This window comes from Drosophila ananassae, chromosome 3R (assembly GCF_017639315.1).
Source record: "Drosophila ananassae strain 14024-0371.13 chromosome 3R, ASM1763931v2, whole genome shotgun sequence".
Taxonomy (NCBI): Eukaryota; Metazoa; Arthropoda; class Insecta; order Diptera; family Drosophilidae; genus Drosophila; species Drosophila ananassae.
Genome location: NC_057930.1, coordinates 3,657,997 through 3,683,248, shown reverse-complemented (window position 1 = coordinate 3,683,248; position 25,252 = coordinate 3,657,997). Strand labels below are relative to the sequence as shown.

At 41.6% G+C, this 25,252-nt stretch overlaps 1 protein-coding gene and 1 long non-coding RNA gene across 8 annotated transcripts; one reads left to right on the top strand and one right to left on the bottom strand.

Moving 5' to 3' along the window:
- Positions 1 to 11,732: 11,732 nt before the first annotated feature.
- On the bottom strand, positions 11,733 to 13,190 carry LOC6498703 (splicing factor 45). Of its 3 annotated transcripts, none has more exons than XM_014904639.3 (3): positions 12,985 to 13,190; positions 11,900 to 12,887; positions 11,733 to 11,838 (listed from the first exon to the last, which is right to left on the bottom strand). In XM_014904639.3, the coding sequence occupies exons 1-3, from the start codon at positions 13,105 to 13,107 to the stop codon at positions 11,753 to 11,755; spliced, it is 1,197 nt and encodes a 398-aa protein (XP_014760125.1). In that variant the 5' UTR covers positions 13,108 to 13,190; the 3' UTR covers positions 11,733 to 11,752. The 3 variants fall into 3 exon arrangements, with proteins under 3 accessions (XP_014760125.1, XP_001965872.1, XP_044572064.1); XM_001965836.4 differs by having other exon boundaries at positions 11,733 to 11,847; positions 12,985 to 13,188; XM_044716129.1 differs by lacking the exon at positions 11,733 to 11,838 and having other exon boundaries at positions 11,954 to 12,174; positions 12,302 to 12,887; positions 12,985 to 13,189.
- Positions 13,191 to 13,818: 628 nt separating this feature from the next.
- LOC116655238 lies at positions 13,819 to 23,573 on the top strand. 5 transcript variants are annotated; one of them, XR_006507422.1, is made up of 6 exons: positions 15,821 to 15,893; positions 15,960 to 16,269; positions 16,953 to 17,163; positions 22,296 to 22,509; positions 22,700 to 22,822; positions 22,900 to 23,573. It is a non-coding gene; the product is annotated as an uncharacterized LOC116655238 (long non-coding RNA). The 5 variants fall into 5 exon arrangements; XR_006507423.1 differs by lacking the exons at positions 15,821 to 15,893; positions 15,960 to 16,269 and adding an exon at positions 13,819 to 14,644; XR_006507425.1 differs by having other exon boundaries at positions 15,814 to 16,269; positions 22,906 to 23,573.
- Positions 23,574 to 25,252: the final 1,679 nt, after the last annotated feature.

Below are 25,252 nucleotides of genomic sequence, written 5' to 3'. Positions count from 1 at the left end.
TTTCGGCAGTGCGGTTTGCGACGAAAGTCTTTAGTTTGGCAGGTATGTGCGAGAGCCAAGCCAAAACAATGGTAGAGTCGCACCAGGCGTAAACAGTGACATTGTAGTTTTTTCAGTGCAGCTTTGACTGAGTTGATGAGTCGACTTAGTAGCAGTGCGCCGCACAATTCCAGGCGTGGAAGTGATTGTGTTTTGAGCGGTGCAACACGAGTCTTTGCAGCAATAAGAGTAACCTGTATGTACCATCAGGGAGAGTGACTCTACTGTAAACGGCAGCGGCGTAGGCTTTTATAGATGCGTCCGAGAAGGCGTGCAATTCAATTGTGTCAGTAGAGTTGCCAATGTAGCGTGGAACCTCAAGTTCATTGAGCGTGTTGATATCGTTCTTGCATTTGAGATACCAATCTTCCAGGCTGAGCGGTAGCGGGGCTGTCCCAGTCTAAGTTGAGAACCCAAAGTTCTTGGAACAGGATTTTGAATTGAATAACCACTGGAGCCAGCAATCCAAGTGGGTCGAAAATGCGAGACACGTCTGATAAAACTTGCCGTTTTGGTAATCTTTCCCTCGCTGGCAAAGATACCTTGTATGCCAATGTGTCCGTGTGCGGTGCCAATGAATTCCCAAAACCTTGTTCGTAGTTTCGAGTGGACTGTATGATGTGTTGTTTGTGATTGTTGTCTCAGGATCGACAACGCGGTTGCTGTTGGAAATCCATTTTCCCAAGTTCGAGTTCAGCACATGACATTAGTTGAATTAGTTCTTGTTTATATTGTAGAAGCTTTTCCTCGGTGTCAGCTCCTGTTAAAACGTCGTCAACGTAGAAATCTTCAAGAAGAATGCGCGCAGCAGTTGGATACAAATGTTGGTAGTCTCTGGCCAGTTGCTCAAGAACCCGTACAGCCAGAAATGGTGCACACGCTAGTGCCATAGGTTACAGTGCAGAGTTGGTAATGTAGAAGTGGAGCTGAAGGATGTTCTCTCCAAACGATACGTTGATAGTTGCGGTGATGCTTTGTTGATCCAAATTTGCCTGAACATCTTGATGATTTCCGCAGAAAAAACGTATTTATGTAGGCGAAAGCGTACGCATACATCGAACAGGTTTCGTTGAATGCTCGGCCCAACGTTCAGGGTGTCGTTTTAAAGATTGACCAGAAGAATCTTGGAATGAACCGTCAAAAACTACTCGTAGTTTCTTTCCAAGTACCGGGTGATGTGGCATGTAGAATACCCTTCCATCGTTGGTGAGAATTTTCGTCAGGGTTCATTTGGCGCATGTGGCTAGAGAAATATACTCTTGCATAAATTTTACATACCGTGAGTGCAAATCTGCGTCTCTATGTAGACGGCGCTCCACAGAAGCAAAGCGTTGGGTTGCTCCCTGCAGAGTGTCAGTGAATTGTGGATCTGCATCCTTGAATGGAAGCTCTACGGTGTATCTTCCCTTGGAGTCGCGTGAGTGCGTGGTTTGAAAATGCTCTTCAACCTTAACATTTTCAGGATCATGGTGAGTGGTGATTTGGGAGTCCTCGATTTCCCAAAACCTTTTGTAGAGTAGCATGGATATCGACTGTAGACAAAAATGACGTGGTGATTGATGGATTTTGATACGCAATCGATGTGATAACCCATCCAAAGATTGTTGAAATAGCTATTATGTTGCCTTGCGCATCCAGCTTCCTGTTGCCGGTTAAAATAGCCCATACAGAATCGGTGCCTAGTAGGACGTCTATAGGCGATGCCGAGTTGAATTCAGTGTCTGCAAGGCGGAATCCCATTGAAGATCTCAAGCGCAGATGCATCAATGTTTTCCCTGCCAGCGTAGATGTGATTTTTCCTAGAATATAAGCTTTTACTTGTAGCGAGTGATCAGAAACTCGAGACTTGATCGTGAGTGTGCTGAATCCCCTCGTGGTATCGGCCTTGATTGAAGAAATGCCGGAAATGAGAATCCGCCCAGGAACCCGACTAAGACCCAGTGCCTTAATACAGCGTTCCGATACATATGATAACTCCGAGCCCGTGTCGAGTAGCACCCGGCAGTTTGTGTATGTGCCTTGAGAGTTGCGGATGTGTACCAATGCAGTTGGCAAGGTACATGTTCGTCCTACTTGCCCATGTGACAATGAGGGTTGCGTGCGTAGTGCCCTGTGACATGTGACTCGCAGTCACCGATGTCGTGTCTGGATCCTTGTGATCGCTTGAAGACGTGGATGTGATTTGACCCTCGTTGGTCTGCATAGCATGCGTTTTTTTTTTTTTTTTTGTATATTCGTATTTTATTTAATTTCTCTTATGTTACATTAATCCTAATATCTATACCAATTATTTACATTACTATAGCTTTTGTTGTTAATGGGGCTACAGGAGCTTGATGCTGTTGTGTTGGACGGTACGGCCGTAAAGCAATGCTTCGCCCAACTCCTGCAGCTCTGACTCGCAGTCACCGATGTCGTGTCTGGATCCTTGTGATCGCTTGAAGACGTGGATGTGATTTGACCCTCGTTGGTCTGCATAGCATGCGTTTTTTTTTTTTTTTTTGTATATTCGTATTTTATTTAATTTCTCTTATGTTACATTAATCCTATTATCTATACCAATTATTTACATTACTATAGCTTTTGTTGTTAATGGGGCTACAGGAGCTTGATGCTGTTGTGTTGGACGGTACGGCCGTAAAGCAATGCTTCGCCCAACTCCTGCAGCTTAATCCTCCCCCCCGTTACGCACCCTCTCCAGGGCTCTCAGCTCCTTCATGACCTTCGCCACAAACTTGGCTGTGGCTTCCCATTTCCGCCACGACTCCATCATCAGTGGCACCATTCTCTCTGGTGAGAAGATCTCCTCCAGGCTCTCCTCCAGGTTGCTGCGGTCCTCGTCGAAGCGCCGGCAATCGAAAAGGACATGGTAGGCGTCTTCCTATTGCTCCGCTGCCAGGCCGCCGACCCTGCTTATGGCCGCCTGTATTCTTGTTGCTATTATTTTTTCCAGCACCTTGCCCACGGAGTCTAACAGGCAGATCGGTCTGTACGATGCTGCTTGCCCAAGTGCTTACCAGGCTTTGGCAGGAGGAGTAGCCTCTGCATCTTCCAAATTGCCGGAAAGGTGCCCTCCAGTAGCACTGATTAAAAATGACGGCCATCTTCTCCGGTATCAACGCCAGGATGATCTTCAGCGCCCTATTTGGCACCGCGTCCGGGCCATGGGCTTTACTGGGGCTAGTTTGCTGGCCGCCTGACGCACCTCATCCGCCGTGACCAGCTCCACCGACTCCACTTCGTCGTTAACCGACTCCGCTTCGCCGTTCTCGTTCAGGTTCGGCCGCGATCCCTCGTTCCGTTCGTTTGGAAAGAGGACATCGATAATGCCCCTCAGTTCCTCGGGGTCCGAAGGCGCCTGGTTGCCTGCCCTTACCTTCTTGGTGACAATCCTGAAGGCCTGGCCCCACGGGTCGTGTTCAGCCTCGTCGCACAGTTTCAGGAAGACCTCCCTTTTGCTTTCCCGTATGGCTTTTTTTAGGGCTTTCCTCGCCGCTTTAAAATCCAACCGTCGCTGTTCCTGCGCGTCGGTACCGCGCTCGCGTTGCAGCGCTCTTCTGGCCTTAAGGCACTTCTTGCGGAGTAAAGCGATTTCGCTGTTCCACCACGGCGTCGGTTTGTGGTGACGCGAGTAGGTCGATCGAGGCCTCATGCTTGCCCTGCAGACCTCGTCCAATACCTCAGCAAGTGCTGCCGCCGTTTCGTTGGCCGAGGCAAGGGGGACAACAGTCGCGCTCTGCGCTCGGTTTATTACTGTTTGGACGTCGTGGGTGTCCTGGCGGTACGCCTTTCCACTGTAGGGTGGGTTAGGGTCAGCCCGGGCCCGCTACCAGTGTGCACAATATTGCTTCATGGTCGCTAGCCGTGAAGGTGTTGGAGATTCTCCACTTGGAGCCGCGGCCCAAGCTTTCGCTCGCAAAGGTCAGGTCGATTATAGATCCAGCGCCTGCTCTGTTGAAGGTCTCCTGGTTACTCTCGTTGAGTAGCGCCAGGTCCAGGGGAGCCAGTATCTCCAGCAGGGCTCTACCTCTGGCGTTTGTGGTGCTACACCCCCACTCCTGGGCCCATGCATTGAAGTCTCCTGCTATGAGCACTGGGTGCCTGCCTCTGGCATCGATCACTATTTCTTCCAAGACCTTGCAGAAAGCATCGTGGGTCAGGCTGGGAGCTAGGTAACAGCTATATACCCAGGTGCCTTTCCATTGTGCTCTTACGAATCCTTCGCCCCTCTTGACTCGACTTGGCGCTTCCATTGTCCCGTTGCAGAACCAGATTGCCGCCTTTCCAGAGGTGTCCGTCGCCCACTCTTCTCCCAGTCCGACGCTGTACGGCTCGCTTAGGATAGCCAAGTCTGCCCTCGCTTCGACCACCGAATGCCGCAGGAGGTCCTGCGCCGCCCTACAGTGATTCAGATTGAGCTGAATCACTTCCATTGTACCGCCACCTGGAGTGCGGACACCGCCGGCTACCGGCTTGGTGTTTGGTGTCCCGCTCACCCCTCTCTGCGCACACAAAGCATAAGCTTTCGTTGGGCATCTGGCTATCTTATGCCCTTTCTCCCCGCAACGGATGCAACACCCGCTCCTATCGGTGGTGCTTCTGCACTTACCAGCAATAAGGCCGACTTCCAGGCATCTGTAGCACCTCGGTTGGTTGTCCCTTTCGCGGATGCGACACACTGTCCAACCAATCCTTACTCTCCCTTTGCTTGCAACCTCCGCCGCTTTCTTGCTTGGGAGTCCGATGATGGCAGTTTGGGTGTCCCTTGAGGTCCCTCGCAGGCTCCTGATCAGGACTGCGTCTCCGGCCAAGTTGAACTGCTCGACCATTGCCTCGCGTATGTCCCCTTCATTAACCAAGGGATCGAGGTCCCTTAGCTCCATGAACCGGAGTTTGCTGTCCTCGGACAACGCTCGCACCTCTGCAGCTCCCTGGAGCACCTTCTCAAGGTTCTCCCTCATGACGACCGTGCTGGCCGTGCGATTCTTGTTGAGCTCCAGCAGAAGCTTCCCGCTTGCAGTTCGGCGCACCTTGCGCACATCTTGGCTAAAATCGTTCAGTTGCCCCGTCCTGTCGTCTGGTGACCATCGCCAGGACCTCACTATATTTAAGCCCCTTGGCTTCCACTACCAGCCGGTCGGGGCGAGTGGTCGTCCTGGGCTTTTTCCGTTTCGCCGTTTCCCATCGCGGGCCTGCTTCAGCGGCGTCAGCTGGAGTGCTTAGTCCCGCGCCCTCAGCTCTTCCGTTGCTGGGGCGGTTGACGGTCCTTTGGACGGGGCCTAGCCTAGCGGATTTCCTCAGATCCTGAGTGGGTGCTTGTTGCTCCTCCTGCAGATGGGTCTTCGTGCTATCCTGGCTTAGCCGTCGCCATGGCTCAGTCTGCACAGATACTTCTTTTCGCCGTAAAGGCAAGGTCTGCGCCTGTTTGTCGGCCATCGGGACGTCTTGCTGGCCACATCTCGAGCAGATAGTCTCCGATATCGACCCCGGTTGGCTCTCGTCGATTTGGCAAGTGAGAGCACCACTGAGTCCTTCCTGCAGCTCCTTCATCCTGCAGAACATCCTCTTCATTTTCAGGTTTATGCTCCTCACCTGCTTCTCGTGAGTTTGGAGGATGATGTCCTCCAGAATGCCCTCCAGTTCAGTCAGCATGCCGGCGCAGGACCCGCTCGCTTGCTGCTTTGGTTTTCTTCGCCGGTGTCGCTCTTTGAGGTTCCGAGGGGCTTGATGTATCCCTCGCCCTCTTGGGGGTTTCTTTCTCTGCATTCGGCTCTTTTCTCGCGGCGGTCCGTGCCGCCTGCAGGATGGGTGAACGCAGTATCTTCGAGCTGCTCATGAATGCTGAAGATTGCTCCACGTTTTTGCTTGTCGCAGGATCTGCCGGGGCGGCCAAGCTAGCCACCGCCTCGTCAGTTTGCTTTGGGATGTGTTTTGGGCCTCCAGAATCCGTGCCCCGGCCGTGGGTTTCCCCACGGGTGGATTTCCACTTGAGTGGTTGCCACCATGGAGTAATGTCGTTAGTGTACATCATCCTTCGGGTTTGCTTTTTATACCTACTGCCAGGTTTGCATTTTATACCTACTGCCAGGTGGATGGGTACTGCCGGCCACTATGGCTCCGACGCAGACCGCGTAGCCGCCCAATGTGGGACAGACGCTACGTGGGTTTGGGGTGGAGTAGAGGAAGAAGAAGGTGAAAAGTGGAAAGTGGAGGGCGGTAACCATCGATGCCACGATGGGGGATATACCGCCCCTGCTCGGTCACCAGAGCCCCCCGTTTTCCAGCGTGCACCGCCGCGGCGGGGGGGTTGGAAATCGGTCCGATCCATGACCCTTGTGCACTGTTCCTTATCTCAGGCCCGCCCTCCAAAAGAGAGCTATGAATTCTTCTCCTTGGTGCCGCCCCTCTGTGGGTGACGGCCTCAAACAGCTCGAGAGGAGCGCCGAGTGGGCGCCATCTGTCGGTGTTTTCCGGTGAGCGCCCTCTACCGGTACCGCTTTCGTCGGGGTTAGACAGCACTACCGATCAGCTGGGTCATTTGGTCCAACATTCGGCATCGCTAACCAGCGCAACGCGGGAAAACTTTGCCACCGAAAGAGAGGGAATCCAGAGAAAGCTGCGCTTACCCCGTCTCCCTGGCCCTAGGACGTCTGCTGTGAATCCGGGCCGGCCTGTCCTCCAAGCTAAACCTCAGGAGATGCCTTCACTCCTACATCTCAGGTGAGCCGTGGTGCGAGTTCTGCCGGGGTCTCCCGGGCTTTGGTCCCATCCCGGGGCCGTGTAGCCGCGCCCAAACCGCAGCGCTTCGCGGCGCCCGTCCGGCTCGTTTCACCTTTCACTTCACTCTCATAGCATGCGTGTGTATGAGTGTGTGGTGTCTGCTGCCACACTGCTGACAGTTGTACTTTGAGCTACAGTTTGATGACCTGTGACCTGGTTTGAGACAGTTAAAGCAAAGAGATTTGTGCAAAAGAACGGCGTTGGTCGATAGACAAACCAATGAATTGAGGACACTTAGACAGTTGATGCCCATCCGCATTACAATTCACGCATTTTGTCAGCGCAGCAGTTACCATGGCTCTGCTTGTCTTCTTATTGTTACCACCCTGTCTCGGTACAGGATCGCTTTGACACAGCTCAAATTCTTCACATCGTGCGTCCAGGAACTTGAAGAACTCTTCGACTTTTGGTGAATTTGAAGCACGGCTTGCATCTACCCATTTGCGGCGTGACTCTGGATCGATTTTGTTCAGCAATAAATGGATAACCCAGCAGTCTCGGTCCATATGGCCAATTGAGTCCAATGCACGGATGACCTCATTTGCACCATCTGATATGCTACGCAATATGGATACCTCTCCATTGTTAGTCGATGGTAGCTCCATAAAGGTGTCCAACAGGTTGTGAATAATTTGCTGTGGTCGATCGTATCTCTCGTTGGGGCGTTCCCAAGCGTTGTCATATGCCGTCTCAGAAATCGGCAAATGGCGTACCAAACTTGCAGCCTCGTCCACGAGGAACGATTTTAGATAGTGGTACTTTTGTATCTTACCCAGATGTTGCTTGCTATGTACAGTGCTTATGTACAGTGCTTTGAAGGCTGGCCACTCCTTGTAAATGCCACCAAACGGTTTTATGTGTATTTTCGGTAATTCTGTCTCCCTTACTGGCGCCGCGGCGTCAGCCTGGGTTGGTGTTGAAGTTGCTCCTAGGCGTTCGAAAAACTCTTGTTGTTGCTGCACTAAGCGAGAAATAGCGTCGTTGTTAGCTATTGAATCTCCTTCTGCATGTCTTGTTGGTGTTGTCGGCTCCTGTGAGCGCTTGAGGGAAAACAAAAGCGCACGGGCTTTTATGTACTTCGCCTCATACTCGTCGTAGTCATCCGCAGGATCAACCCAGCCCTCGACGTCGTCAAGCACGCTCAGATCATCTCCGGCAAGTTCGAAATCATTCCAAACCTTGTCGAGCCTGACTAGCAGTACCTCCACGGCGTCAACGCCGATTGATGCGGAAGAGTTTTCTGCTGTGTGTAGCAGTTTGGTGAGGCTGGATTTGAGACGGCCCCTCACTCCCTTTAGCCGTTTGAGTTGTTCCATTGCAATGGTGCTTTACTTTACTAACAATAACGAATCCGGCTCGAAGGACCAAACTTCCTATGATGATTAACTTTATTTATTGAAATATAAGTGCTGGCTCAATCGCTTGATTTCGCCATCTGTCTAACAAAGTAAAGCAAAAACTCACACGCCGAACTTGCAATCGACGCTTCTAGTTCCTTCTTCTTCTCTACATAAACTTCTTGTGTGCCCAGTTTCCAAATCGAATTGTTAATTAATGCAGTTTTTTAGTTTTACAGTGACCGTTCATCAACATTTGGTGTTTTTTAAGTTAGTAAGATGGGACTAGATGGGATAAGATTCCATTTTGGGCAAAATAATCTTATTGGCCAAATTTCATAGGGATCGGCCAACTATATCCAATAGCCGCCATATAACTAAACGATCGGAAATGGCACAACTGCAAGGGTATATCAACTTCGGCTTCGCCCGAAGTTAGCTTTCCCTTCTTGTTTTTCTTTGGGACCTCAAGATTGGTACCTCAACCGACCCGTCCGACATTTCTTTCAGAAGTTATTCAAGAAATTAGATTTTTATAGCTTTTTCAAGAAGTTGTAGAACAATAATTGCTCATATCATATGAGTCATATGACATTAACAAAAATCTCCAATTTTATTCAGTATTGCAAAGAAAAAAATATAGACAAACAGACCCACTGGCTTCATTTTGAAAAAACTGTAAAAATCGAATTTCTTGAATAACTTCTGAAAGAAATGTCGGACCGGGTCGGTTGAAGTACCAATCTTCTGAGTCTTCTCATTAAGACATGAGACACTGAAACACAAGGTAGAATTACATCAAAAGTTGCCATCAAGCAACAAAGTTTGAGGTTAGCCGAGTGGAGAGCGTCGTGGTTCCTAACACGGGAGGGCCTGGGTTCGAGTCCAACTTGAGTCAATGTTTACGTTTTACTTTTTAAGCCCTTTTTTAATTGGATTTTATTTTTAAATATATAAACTAAAATCTGAAAAGATATACTCCATTTTTTTTAGGGTATTGACCAAATATATGCAGACTCCAAAAAGCAAAGTTGCCATTCAAATACACACACATGTATAAGCTTCACAGGAGGCTGTACAAAATGGGTAGCTGCACTTACAGGACTATATCTTGAGTTAACGGATTTTGCCAGATATGAGGGATATATCAAAAGTTGCGTCATCTCAAAAGCTATCTCCACGTGCAATATAAAAAGGATTAGTCGACCAAATTTTGAAAAATAATTTTTTTCTTAAAAAAAGTTTATTTTCAGTGTATTTTTTTTGTGTACTATATAGACGTTTGGTCTCAAAGAAAGTGAAATTGATATTTAAAAAACCATTTAAACGGTGTAAAGCTCTTTTTAATATCTTTCTTAATTATAAAGTTATGAATTTTTTCATTAACAAAGTTTTTTTAATTTTTTGACGTAAGCTTAAGGTATTTCAAAAAGTTGTAGAACAATAGTTTCTCATATGATAGTAACAAACATTTTCCGATTTTTTTCAGGATTTTTAAGTTAAAAATAGTGCAAACAGACAAACCAACAAACCGACGCAATCTGGCTTCATTTTGAAGAAGAAGAAAAAATCGAATTTTTCGAATAACTTCTGAATGAAATGTCGGATCGGGTCGATTGAGGTACCAATACGCGTATTTAGCTCTAGAATGCGAATATATAAAAATATTCTATCTGGGGACTAAAATGTGTCCACCAGCCCCACTTTAGTGATAAAAAATTTTTTTACTTTCACCCTAATTTCTCCCAAACCAAATAACTTTTGGAATATGTTTCGACAAAAATTATCTAATTGAAACAATACCTTTCGATTGGTATATCATTCATTTAGATCGGTTGCCTACAGAAAATTTTTAATTCTTCGGCTATATATAGAGTTTCCTCGCGCACGCCTAGGCATGCAGGTCGTCACCTCGTGGACTTCCGTCCACAGTGATATAACAAGAAAGGAAAGCTAACTTCGGGCGGGGCCGAAGTTTATATACCCTTGCAGTTGAATCGCAGTCCGTCAGGTGGCGACACGCATCTTATATTATTAGATACATAGCGGATTGTATATAGACGGCCGATTCTTATGGAATTTGGCATATCCAATTATTTTTCCCAAAGAGGAATCTATTGAAGCTCCCATTCCCATTCTAACTTGAAAAACAACGAAGTTATGGCATTTTCGATCAATCAGTTATATGGCAGCTATAGGGTATAGACGACCGATCCCTATGAAATTTGGCATATCGAAATATTTTGCCCAAAATGGAATCAAAATGTGCCTTGGTACTTAAGACTTTCCCATCTTTCTAGCTTAAAAAACAACAAAGTTATGCCAATTCCGATCGTTCAATGACAACTAGGATATAGGATAATCCTTATAAAATTTTGTACATAAGATTTTTTGGCCTCTAACTTAAAAAACACCAAATTTATGGCATATCCGATCAATCAGTTATATGATATAGTCGACCGATCCCGGCCGTTCCGACTTATATACTGCCTGCAAAAAAATAAGCTTTGAAGCTCGTTAGCTTTGAAACTGAGAGATTAGTTTGTAGAAAGAGACAGACGGAAATGTTCATATCGACTTAAGAGGTGATCCTGATCCAGAATACATATAATTTATATGGTCGGAGATGTCTCCTTCACTGCGTTGCACACTTTTGACCAAAATTATAATACCCTCTGCAATGGTATAAAAAGCTCTTGACGAGGTAATATAACGTTGGTGAACCCGCATGCCGCGGGTTAACTTCTTAACTAATATAAAACTTCTTAACTTAAATAAAATAATTGATTTCTTTTTGGTATCATAATTCTCTCTGAGAGCGAAAGCAAGCATTCATATTTTTTTTTATTAAATTTCCGATGTACTGTGGGCAAAGTAATCCGGTTTGCCAAATTTCATAAGGATCGGCCGACTGTATACTAGAGCTGTCATATAACTAAACGGTTGAAATTGGCCTAACTTTGTTGTTAAAGCTAGAATGATGGGACTTTCCGCGGATTCCATTTTAGACAACATAATCCGGTCTGCCAAATTTCAAAAGGATCGACAGACCATATCCTATAGCTGCCATATAACTGAAGGTCGGAAATGGCACAACCTTGCTATTTTTATTGATGCTTGGGGCTGTTTCCAATATTTGTATGAGAAAATTGATTTGATAGTGAGATTTTCATTAGGATCGGCCAACTATATACGATCCGATATATATATAATAATATAAGCTGATACCTAACGGCAAGGTTATATCAACTTCGGCTCCGCCTGAAGTAAGCTTTTGTTTCTTGTTTATTGATTACCAGAGCCAGATACCAGATACCAATTACCGGTATTAGTATTAAATCGTTTTGAACTTTCCAAAGCTATAAATAAAGATATTCCAATGATATACTCTTGGCTAGCCCTTAACCCGGACTCTTTTAGCACGAACTCTGTCTTACTTTTTCTTTTTCGTTGCCATTTTTGCGAACGTAACCCATTAATTTGTACTGAATCCATGTTTTGTTTAACACGAGGATTTCTAGGAACGTAAACCCACGTGTAAAGCGAGGTCCAAGTGTAATGATACAATAACCGACAAACGAATATAAATTTTTTATTTAATTCAATTGAAAACTCTTAAATTTATCATAGTTGTAAAACAGTGCTCGAACTTGTCTTCCCCCAAAAAATCGTCCATTTAAATCTACAACAGCTATAACAGATGGTTATTATTATAAAATTAAATCATTTCAATTTTTGTATACCTTTAATAGCGCTCTCAATTCGTTTGAATTCCACAAAAATTTTTACTGCATCCTCCGGCGCTGTGCCAAATGCCTCGTGTATTATAACGCTGTTTACTTCCCCGTACTTTGTATGGCACTCGTCTTTTACTTCCGGTTCTAATTCCTCGTCTACATCACCTGGACCGACCATGTTTCGAAGAAGGACAACTTTGCTTGGTGACTTCATGATTTCAGTAATGCTTGGCTCTGGACCATTGCCGGTCGGAACCGCCATTGGTATTTGTTGGTTGGGACTAAGACCAGGCGGAGAATCAGCAGGAGGAGGTGACATTAACGATGGAGGCAGAAACACATCTTTTTCGTGTATGATTCTGCCACCTCTTTTTGAAGTCTTTTCTACTTGAAGTGCTATAGACATACCCTGCTCGGATTTTCCCAACCCTTGACCATCTTTAAATCCGTATTTAGCCATAATCTTTGCGGCTACAGAGCTCGCAGAATATGGTATGGTAACGTTCGACAATCCGTCTCCACTTTCAATAGATATTTCTTGAAGCGACGGTGGCGGTGCAATAGCTGCACCACCACCAAGTTTAGCTACAGAGCCCGGCAACGGGGGACTGTACCTTTCTTCATCAGATTGTCTAAGACCAAATCCGCTTAATTTTATAGATGGAGGTGAACTTCCGTCTTTCTGAGCATCACGTCGCCCGTTACGGTTTCGTTTCCGTTCCCTTTCTCGATCGCGATCTTCTCTATTGCCTACTGCACTACTACGGGTTTTTTCGACACTTTTGGACCTTTCTTTAAGCTTTTCATACTCGTTCGGCCACTGCGGATCGTATTCATCAACAAAGTCCCAATCGTCCTTTGATACATTATGTAGCAAGGGTAAAGCCAAAGCTGTACCCGTAATAATGGGTTTAGCAACCGCATTGGTCATAAACGGAATTAATTCTGCTTCAGCGGGTCGTTTAATCCTAAGACTGACGGCGGGTGTCATCAACTGTAATTATTATTCATCAAACCAACTTACATATGTATACATGTATGTATATTCTACACTAGTACTCCACACTTGGTTGCACTATTAATAAACTTACTGGTTTTTTCATCGGCTGAGCCTTTTTTACGGCAAGCTGCGTCTGCAACATTTTAATTCCTGATGACCACCCATCTATGTGGCTAGATCGAGGCTTCGTATCAATATCGTCGTACAAGTCCATTTAGTTGCAATTTTTTGAAGGTGTAATTTAGTAGGGATGTGAAAAATATGGTATCATACATCGATATTTTTCCCTCAAAAATATATTGTTTTTGGGAGTACTTCAAGTTAGCGTCGCAAAGTTAGCGTCGATGTGGAACTATGGAAACGAAACACAGAGACCAAGTTTTTGTTTTTTTGTGTGTTACTTAAATTATAAAATTAAATTGTATTGGAGTTGATTGGTTGTCAAAAAGGGAAATAAATGTTTTATACGAAGAGACTTTAAAAGCACAGACTGATGAAAGCGGTCTTCAGCATTGAGTGTCTTTTTAATTTTATTGTCAGGTCAAACCAATTTTTCATTACAAAAACCGCTTAGAAGTTATCTATTTAAAACAAGCACAAAAAAAAACTTGACTTCATAAATTAATTTTTTTTTGATAATCGTTGAATTCATTTATTGTGCTGCAGAAACAAATTTGCAAAATTTAAATTAAGTACTTAACTTCTCCTATAATTGTATTCCTCCTTTTAAGAGTCATCTCTTTTCAAAATCCAAATCTAATACGATTTTGAAACCTCAGAAAAAATAACCCCAGTATTTTCAGAGAATTTCATACAAAATAACACCACAGCCAAACATTAGAAAGTCTGTGAGTTCACTCAATCCTGTATTAATGGCTTTCAATAAAGTGCTTTCAAAAAACCATTTCCTCTCGGCGCTTGTGGTCACACTTGATGCGGTACAGATACATTGCGTATCTTTCTCAAAGTGACGTCTTGACTTAGATGCGCCCCATACTAAGGTCTTACTAAGACCCCAAAAGAGGAAGTTTTATCCCCTTTCCTATGGAAATAACCTAACACCCAATTATAAAAGATGGATTAAGAAAACTTGGAATTGAACTCCAACAAATTCATATAAAGAAGTTAGGAAAGGTTTAAGGAGCGGCGTTACTAAGCATTACTGAACCTTCCAAACCTGAACTAGTTCACATAGAAAAGGCGAAAGAAGTGGCAATTAGACTTAGAGAAACAAATTACACTGGACCCTGCAATATTTTACCGAAAGGCCCTATTCAACCAGTACAGAGCATTACACTGCCCTTTTACCACCATCCTAAAAGAGAAAAATGGAATACATCAAACGACAGGATCAGAAAATGTGTTAAGCCCAAGATCAGCGAGGCTATAAGAGTCCTCACGGGACACTGAATAGTAGGAATTTCATGCAAATGAATTTTCTCCCAAACGACTACTTTCGCTTCTGCAGTTACAATGGATCCAACACGTTTTAAGTGAATCAGTGTTTTTAAATGAATAAACCCGTCAGTCAACACAACTTTATTACTTTACTAAACTCGCATAGTTGGCCGTCAATAGGTAGCATTAAAAGCAGCATAAAAAAACTTGTTTGCTTATAATTATGTTTGTCGACTTTTTCTAACACCACATTAAACGGGATACCTTATAAAAGCTAGTAAAGCTAACAAAAATGTTATTTTGATGTTCCACCAATCCACCACCAGTAATTTTAGACATTTCGATGAAGAAAGGTACAGTCCCCCTTAAACAAAATATCTATTTATTTTTTTATGTTTAATATTGCGCACGCAGATAAATTTTTAAGCCTTCTATATTATTTAAAAACAATAAAGGAAAGCTAACTTCGGGCGGAGCTGATGTTTGATATACCCTTGCAGTGTAAAGTTGTAAAGTTGTGATATACCCTTTCAGTTAAAGTTGTGCCCATTTCCGATCGTTCAGTTATATGACAGCTGTAGGATATAGTTGGGCGATCCTTATGAAACTCAGCAAATCAGAATATTTTGTTCAAAATAGAATCTAACTTAAAAAACAACAATTCCGATCGTTCTATGACAGCTGTAGTATATAGTCGGCCGATCCTTATAAAATTACATAAGATATTTCGGCCAAATATACCATGTGTAGAAAATCCCAACCCTCTAACCCTAAAAAAATCCAAAGTTATGGTATTTCCGATCCATCAGATCCGACTTATATACTGCCTGCAACAAAAGAAGAATGTTTGCAAAGTTTCAACTCGATAGCTCTAAAACTGAGAGACTAGTTTGCGTAGAAACAGACAGAAGGACATTTTTAGAATATATATACTTTATAGGGTCAGAGCTGTCTCCTTCACTGCGTTGCACACTATTGACCAAAATTATAATACCCTCTGCAACGGTATAAAAAGATTTCTTCTGTAATGGCCGTAAACCCGCAATAGATAAGTAAGGTTTAAGTTTAAAGGCAAGAATATAGCGGATTATAAAGTGTGTGCAGAAGAGAAATCTGTCGTCGTTTTTGAAATTTGATAATTTTATATAACCACCAGTTCATAAACCTCGAGATAATCTAATCTTAATAAACATTTTTGCACCCCCGGGTAGACCTTTTTCGTTTTCGTTCTTTATTAAAATTAACTAATTACATAACTTGTATAAATAAAAATTAAAATTTTTTTAAATTGAATTAATTGAACATATTAAATAATTTATATAAAATATTTAAATTTGTGCTGCTTTTGCTTGCTTATTAAAAAAAAATAAATTTTGTATAAAATGGATAATAAAAAACAGAAACTTAATTTCACGACCCTTGATTACACAGGCCAACAGCAAAAAATCTCCACTAGATTAGAAGACCAAAAATTAATGTAGAAAATCTGACATTTCAACTTTGAATGAGTATTTGAAAGATATGGCAACGGGTAGATGGCATTTTTTAATTTTAGTTGGTATACATACGTTTCAAAAATTATACGTACTGAAAATAATGATGGTCAGAGCAATTACACGGCCTACATAATTCAATATGTGGTAAAATTTGATCAATTTCTTCTCTTAGGTGTACCGCGGAAACTATGGCGATGGAACCTATTTTGAAATACGTAATAGGCAGTTGAAATTTTTCGTGAAGTAAAAATTGGAAATTGTCTGAGTGTGTTAGTTGAAAAGAAAATTTAATGGTACGGTAAAATACTAAAATGTTTTAAGTCTCTTCGAGACATTACTAGACATAGATGTGAACATTCCTGTTATCGAGAAATTTAATCATTTAATTTCCTGCCTCTAATGGCATTCCAAGACAGTAAAAGCTATCGCAAGTCTAAAAAGAGTATATGATAACGATTGTCTCATCTTTGCGATCCAACTAAGTAAATTGTTCAGCCTCCCGAAAGTTTCCTAGCCGTCTAAGTCCTCATTAAGGAGTCTTGTCGACACTTTGTTATCGATTTATGGGTCATTATTTTTCAAAGAGATTACACTCTGTGATTATTGATGATTATTCATTTAGTTTTGATTGTAGTGGATTACAGGCTAGCACCCTGAGCAATCAGTGAACGTGAAAGATTTGGCCCTAGGTCCGTATTTGTCCGTAGGTCAAATAAAACAAGGTGCGAACCCCACCATCATTTAAAAAACTCTCCTTGGATGAATAGTATTTGAAAAATATATGAAAAAATCTTAAACTCCTCAACCGCCAGTCTCTAGCCTGAATTTTCAAGAAGAATTACTAAAATAAACAGACAGCAATTTGAAAAAGTTCTAGTCGTTGGAAATTTCATCTTCGAAAAAGATTTTTTAGCCTGAACAGGGGTTATGTGAGAAAAAATACTAGAATACTTCCTTCAGGTCGACTTGAAGTCAGACTTCCATTTAAGTTGGATTTAAGCGTTTTGGGTAACTTATTCCATTTTCTGTCGCTCGAAAGAAGATCATCCCAAAATACGAATTTAATGAAAATGTATTTAGAATGTCCCCTGTGTAATCAGCTGATCAACAATCATTATCCAGACATTAAAAAAACCTTTGACCACTAAGAAAACCATCCTTGCAGGTGCGGGACCCAGAACAGAGTCAGCGATTAGTGGAATTTGGGGAATCGAAAGACGTGGAGATGCCACAAGCAAGTGGAAATGTTATACAACGAGAAGAATCGGGGACGTCACAAGCGGCAGCTGAGGAATGAATTTGGACCAAGCCCAGAAGAAGCGGAAGTGCATTTCAACATGCCTAATGCAACCAGACGAGCTGAAGAAACAGTGAAGGTGAATTGTTTCCAGATATGAGTCCTAAGAGTGGGGTACAGATTTAGCGAATCAGCGGTTATAAGATATATTCGCGGAGGTTTACAGAACCGAGTGTTGCAAAACAGCATTGCAGCAATACATTTTTCAAAAATGAAGCAGCTACGAGATGCAGCCGAATCTTATTTAGTAAACAGAGGTCGGGCCATAAGAAACAAAAAGGAGTTAGTGTCGAAATCTAAGAAAGTTGTTAAACAGCAAAAGTGATATATTTAACGCCTTTATTAATATTGGTAGCCAAGCTAGTTTGACAGTCGGTTGCAAAAAAATTAAATGGAGATTGGCATGAATGCTCTCTATACCACCGAAAAGGTGATAATATAGATGGACGTTGAAAGGAAGACCGTTGATGCAATGCTATACGTAGCAGACGGCGAGTTTTTGCATGAAGACCTTGTCCTTGGATGTCATTATAAGCGCTCAGTTATCCCTAAAGTTTGTGACAGACGACGAAGTCAAGCGAGCTGTGCAGCCACCATTATCGTTAATGAGCAAAACGATCAGGAAAGAAGTCAACTGCGTCATTTGTTGGGCAACCAATTAGAATACCTTCTAATTGAAACATTTAATTTCGCAAATTCTCCATTGATACATTGCTCAAAAACACAAAAAGCGATCGTATTAAGCACCATCCCAGGTGTTCAGGTAAGATCAGTACTAGAAGAAAACGAAACGTTAGGCAGAACCCTTGTTATAGTAGTGGTCCGAAAATAATTCTCCATATACAAAAATGCAATGGAATGAGTTATATAACGAGTTGAATAAAATTAAAAACGATGATGACAAATCGTATAAATCGCTTACTCAAACAGGCCAATTCAAAAGAACACTATTAAAAAACATGTGGAAAACACTAGTAAATTGCTTTAATGAAGCACGAATACTAATACATGGCCAGAGAAAAAATTTAAATCAAATAATTGGTCCCAAGTATCAAAATTTTCGATCAGACTACGATCTAATTTAATAACAATTAAGCAAAAAATTCAATTTAGATATATAAGTACCGACCATACTTCTCTAACAGTTGAAACTGGTGTTGAGCCGGAATCAACAGAACAAACTGACATTGACCAAATAGAACCAAAGGAAACTTACAGATTTAAACTGAAATAGAAGAGCAAATTTAAATAATCTTACTCTTCCAGCTGTACTAATACCAGATCTAGATAATTCTACAGATCTGATGATAAGTTCAAGCATAATAGAGGATAACATATGCAACAATAATAAATGGCACAGTCAAACTTGAATTTATTAATACAGCATCCAAGCTTATACCAGTTTTCGATGGTAAAGCTGCAAATTTAACAAGTTTTATTGATGCATAAAAATAATAGAATCTTTAAAGGCGAGCACGAACAATTAGCAATTTCCATCATAAGAACAAAGCTGAAAGGTGTAGCCAGAAATCTATCGGAATGAAACAACAATTTCTGAGGTGATTTCCAGATTAAAAGGCAACGTCAAAGGCAAAACTGTAGAAGTATTGTCAGCAAAACTGATGAACCTACAGCAGCGCAATAAAACTGCTAACCAGTACACACAAGAGGTTGAGAATATGGCGAAAGCTTTAAAAGGTGCATATATAACAGATGGACTTCCTCTAGAGTTAGCCAGAAGTTATTCCACCCAGCATGCAATCAAAGCAATGACTAACAAGAAAGGAAAGCTTCGGGCGGAGCCGAAGTTTATATACCCTTGCAGTTGAATCGCAGTCCGCTAGTTGGCACCACGCATCTTATATTATTAGATATATAGCGGATCGTATATAGTTGGCCGATCCTTATGAAATTTTTCAAATCGAGTTATTTTGCCAAAAGAGGAATCCAATGAAACTCTCATCCTTCTAACTTAAAAAACATCAAAGTTATGGCTTTTCCGATCAATCAGTTATATGGCAGCTATAGGATATAGTCGACCGATCCCGGCCGTTCTGACTTATATACTGCCTGCAAAGGAAAGAAGGACGTGTGCAAAGTTTTAACTCGATAGCTTTAAAACTGAGAGACTAGATTGCGTAGAAACGGACAGACGGACATGCTCATATCGACTCAGGAGGTGATCCTGATCAAGAATATATATACTTTATAGGGTCGGAGATGTCTCCTTCACTGCGTTGCACACTTTTGACCAAAATTATAATACCCTCTGCAAGGGTATAAAAATTGTACAATCGATAAGGTAAAACTTATTATGCAAGCTGGTACCTTCAATACTATGAACGATGCCGTATCAAAATTTGTAAATCGTTGCACAGAAGCAACGGGACAATCAAACACTGTCCTATACTACAGGAACTATCCACATCGCGGCTCAAATCGCGGACAATATACAGGAAACTATAGAGGCCGTGGTAACTCGAGTCGAGGCCACAACAACAAAAACAATAGCTGCCCAAACAATGTCAGAGTTGCCCAAAATGCATCGGAAAACTCCCAAGACCCTTTAAATGTTCAGCAGTAAAAGACGCAAGAGTTCACACTATTAATCTAAGTCAAAATATATTCGTTTCATTTATTCATGTAGCTACTGGAAAAGAATTTATCTTCCTAATAGACACAGGTGCAGACATATTCATTTTAAAAGAAACTTCTGATATCTTTCACGACATCCAAGATAATTATATTATAGACATAAAAGGAATAAGTCAAGAAATATCGAAATCCAAAGGTCTGGTTTCTATTGAAATACGACTAAATATATAATTCCACACGATTTTCATATCGTTTTGTATATTTCTTGTATTTTTCATATATTTTCGACCATATATTTATGAAAAACATTTTATAATTACAACAGACCACAGACCTCTAATATATCTATTCTCAATGATCAACCCAAGTTCCAAACTGACACGTATGAGGCTCGAATTAGAAGAATATGATTTGACCGGTATACATAAAATCAGCCAACTCGAAGTGGCACCGTGGAAAATATCTTTGAATATACTTCAATAGATAATTTCAAATTCATGGGAAATAAAATATTGAAAACATTAAGAGTAGCGCTACTCAACCCGGTGACCCAAATAAAAAGTTTAAAAGAAAAAGAAGCAATATTGTCTACATATCATGATGATTCAATTCAAGGAGGTCATACTGGCATATCGAAAACTTTGGCCAAAGTAAAAAGACACTATTACTGGAAAAGTATGTCTAAAGATATAACTGAGTACGTAAGAAAATGTCAAAAATGTCAGAAAGCGAAAATTATATCGCATACAAAGACCCCATTAACAATAACTGATACACCTATAAATGTTTTCGACAGAGTGATAGTGGACACTATTGGTCCATTACCAAAATCAAAAAATGGCAATGAATATGTAGTCACGTTAATTTGTGACTTAACAAAATATCTAGTTGCCATACCAGTTACAAATAAAAACGCAAATACTGTCGCTAAAGCAATTATTGAATCATTTATTCTAAAGTACGGTCCAATGAAGACGTTCATTACGGACATGGGAACAGAATACAAGAATTCACTTATGCAACTTGTGCAAATATTTGAACATGAAAAACATAACATCTACCGCACACCACCACCAGACAGTTGGGACAATCGAAAGAAGTCATAGAACTTTTAATGAATACATACATACGATCTTACATATCGGTTGATAAAACCGACTGGGACGTATGGCTTCAATATTTCGTCTTTTGTTTCAACACGACCCCCTCAATGGCACATAATTATTGTCCATATGTGTTAGTATTTGGCAAAACAAATAATTTACCAAAAGAATTCAATAGTATAGATAACAAAGAAACAATATATAACATAGATGACTCTGCTAAAGAGAGTAAATATAGATTCAAAGTAGCAAATAAAAGAGGTAGAATTATGTTAGAAGAAAATAAGTACAGAAATAAAAAACTATATCAGTGGGGGATAAAGTTTTACTAAAAAACGAAACCGGTCATAAGTTAGATCCCAAATATACTGGTCCATATAAAGTAACGGAAATAGGAGACAGAGATGTCGGGAAATGGTGGTCGTTTTTCTCAGCCATTTTCTATTTCACCACGCGCAGCGAGTCGCAACGATATTCTTTTAGGTCCGTTCACTTCGGATGGCTGTTCTTGATTACCTTCCCTTTCCTCTTCCTTCTTTTCATCATTGCGCCACGCTCAGCAGGGCTTTACTCTCCTTCCCTACCGCGCTCTTATTCAAATAAGCTACTCTCTCTTCATTCTCTCTTCATTTTCAATACTCATTTATTCCTTCTTAGACTATACACTTAACTTATAATCAATCAGTAAATAATATTTTAAATTAAATCTAACTCATCTCCGACAGAGATAACATTATAATATCAAAAATTAAAAATAAAAAGCAAACAGGTCATAGAGATAGACTAAAAATGTTTATTTCAGAATTGTATTTAGTATGACCATGCATAGATGCAAATATTTTGCGGAATTTCATTTTCAAAAAAAAGTATTAAATAAAATGTATTATTATTAAAATAACTTCATATTATTACGTTATTTTCCAAAAGGAGGGAGATGTAGTATGTATTAAAGGGTAAACAATGTAACACTTTGTTGAAGTGTAAACAAAACTTAAATGATCAAAACATGAACCGATCGCTATGCACAAAAAGTGCTAGCGCCGGCAGAATTGTAACACGAACGGACCTCATGTGCATATACCTCGCGCTCCCGCATAAGAGAGCATAGCATACATATATATATAAGCATATACCTAGCCGTCTTGCTTCCGCCGTCTGTGGGCGGAATACATATATTAAAAGAATAATAAAGAAACAATCGAAGCGTTGGAGCGGAACCTTTGCTGCTCCTTTGAAGCGTTGGAGCGGCACCTTTGCTGCTCCTTTAATAAATCAAAAAATAATAAATAAATTGATGTTTTTTAATAAGTCAACATACAAGAATACACAAATGGATAGGACTCGACTTAAAATTTTTTTTATTTTGAATTTTTAAAAAAGTTAGACTGGTAGTATTCTACTACTAGTTATAGTAGTAGTATAGTAGTCTTAAGCAATAGATAGAGCAGAAACGGCGCATAAGCACCGAATCGTTGTAATGTAAAAACACTATATCTAAAATATCCGCACACAGGCTCCGGATTATCATTTTCCTTTCCCTGTCTTGTACATTGACGCGTGAACGGCGTTGGCCTAAGTCAACCTCTCAGCGAGCCTTTCAGAGTATGCGTGTAAAGCAAATGAAGCAACCAGCATGAGCAACAAGTTCCCGCAGTCACACATGAAGAAGCTATTGGAATCATTTGGAGTACACAGGGATTATTGACTTTCTAGGGTCAATGCTAAAGGTGCGACATATTCCAGCGAATTAGAAAAAACTAAGTTTAGAGAAATGCAACTAAAACCCATCAATACTCCAATAGGAGATTTTATGTCTGCGTCGTTCGTAAAACTATCCGTAAATCCGTTAACGTACTACTTTTTAGTATTAGGTTTCAAAGAATACAATTAGTCAGTAAATAACTTCTTCTGTTTAAGAACCCATCTTTCTGGTTGTTGCTGACCCTTCTCTCATCTAGCATCGGGAAACTGATATACTAAAGAACTCTATGCGGGCAAAGCGGTGCATTGCGGAACTCAGCCAAGTGACTTTCACTGAAGGTGATCACTGAAGTAAACAAAGGAATTATCGACATCAACGATCAACCCTCTCTTTTTACCGTCTTATTACTTTTAAGGAGCAGACCAAGCCAAACGAGACCGTATTCGTCAACCGTGAAAAAACCCATGACAGGATTCAAGGGAAGTGATAGATGCAAAATTCTGCCGCCCTGAAAATCACCATCGAGCATTACATTCTAAGCCTCCCGTCGACCGAGCTCTCCACATGGGAATATTTGCGAAAGCATTCTGTTTTGCTCTGATATGTATCGTCCTGGAATATCAACGAACCATCGGGGCTAGAAGAATCACCACCCCAGATGATAGGCAATCTAAGGTCAGCCATGAGCGGCCTCACATTTGAGATAGGTAAATTAACTAATGAAATCCTAAATTCCCGAAACAAAATTGCTAACACAACTTTTGACCAGATGAATGTATAATTCTATACGTAACTTAAGTAATATTTTGATGAAATGAGCGAGCAATCTTTCCTCGATATCATAACAAATTACACCATAACCATGATTGTATTTAAAATTAAACGGGTTGTGCACAATCCATATAAAAAGTAACTTGTAAATATGTATATGCAAAGTTAAGCAGCCGACGTAACCGTAGGCACAGCACCCAACATTAGCCTTAGTTGTACCTAAAGAAAAATGTAAAAAAATCTAAATCATCAACCTAGTAGAACTACGTTGGTCCCAAAAAAAAATAAATTAAAATCAACCCTAAAGTTAAAATAACAAACGCCGAAAATTTCCAATTTGTTTTTCATTTAATTTTTGAAATATATGTACAGTGTACACCAACTAAAATAAAAAAAATGGCATCTAGCAGTTACCATATCTTTGGAATACTTCCAATATTTTCAATATTAAATCAATATCCAATATTTTCTTCAATTAAATAGGAGTTTTTAATCTCATATTTTCAAAAAGTCAAGAAAAAAGATCTTCCATAGAAAATTTTTTGGAAAAAATCAAAGAAGCACAAAAACATATGTAGAAAATCGGAGATTTCAACTTTGGATGAGTATTCCAAAAATATGGTAACTGCTAGATGCCATTTTTATACCCTTATACCCACAGAGTATTATAATTTCTGTCGACTATATCCTATAGCTGCCATTTAACTGATTGATCGGAAATGCCATAACTTTGGTGTTTTTAGGTTAGAGGGTTAAGACTTTCCACACATGTTATATTTGGCCAAAATATCCTATGTACAATATTTCATAAGGATCGGCCGATTATATGCTATAGCTGCCATATAGATGAACGATCGGAAGTGGCACAACCTTGCTATTTTAAAGATGCTTGGGGCTGTTTCCATCATTTTTATTAGAAAATTAATTTGTTGGTGAAATTCTGATAAGGATCGGCCAACTATTTACGATCCGAGATATATATAATAATATATGCTGCTACCTAGGTTAGGTTAAGGCGGTGATGCTAGGGGGTCATAGAATATCCCCCGCTTCCACTTGAGCCGCTAGGGCTTCTTGTGTTACCGCTGGGGCAAGGGTTTCACCTAAGTGTTACAGGTCTGGAGATTACTCCATTTCCTATTGGCTGCCAGGTCGAAAAACTCCCTGCACTTTAGCCTGCATGTAGCCAAGGGTATGCCTACTAATTCTTTGTCCGTTAGGAGAGGGTAGGTAGTCCCTGCCCTAGCTAGTTCGTCTGCAGCGCAGTTTCCCTTGTGATCCCTGTGACCGGGAACCCAAATGAGGTAGATGTCATGCTGTTCAGCCATCTCGTTAAGAAATCTGCGACAGTCATTGACTGTCCTGGAGTTGGACGAGAATCCGTCTAGTGCCTTGAGGGCTGCTTGACTGTCGGAGAAGATGCATATTGTATCCCGATTGCCCCTTAGTGCTTGGGATTCCAGTGCTTCCCTAATGGCTACTACTTCAGCCTGGAAAACACTGCAGTGGTCAGGGAGTCTGAAGGACTCCTTTAGGCTCAAATGTTCACAAGAGTAACCGCCTCCCACCTGGCCGTTAAGTTTTGATCCATCTGTGTAGATGTGAATGGAGCTCTCCGGTCCCGGTGTTTGGGCGTCCCATTCCTCCCTCGAGGGGATGATGATTCTGTAGTTATTGGTGGGTTGGTCGATGGGCACGCAGTAGTCCGTGCCCCCCTCAGGCATGAAGTGATGTAGGTTCAGTCTGGTGTGACCAAAACTATTCTTGCTCCATAGATTCGCCTCTCGCAGTCTTATTGCCGCCAGTGTGGCTATCTTTACCCCCATCAGTTCTACTGGTAGTAGGTCAAGGATGATATCTAGGGCGTCGCTAGGCGTAGTGCGTAGACTGCCTGTTATACAGACTTCCGCCATGGGCTGCGTCTTCCTGAACCTGTCCCTGCATAACTCCATAGAATAAGATTGGTCTGATGATCGCTGTGTATAACCATCTGACTA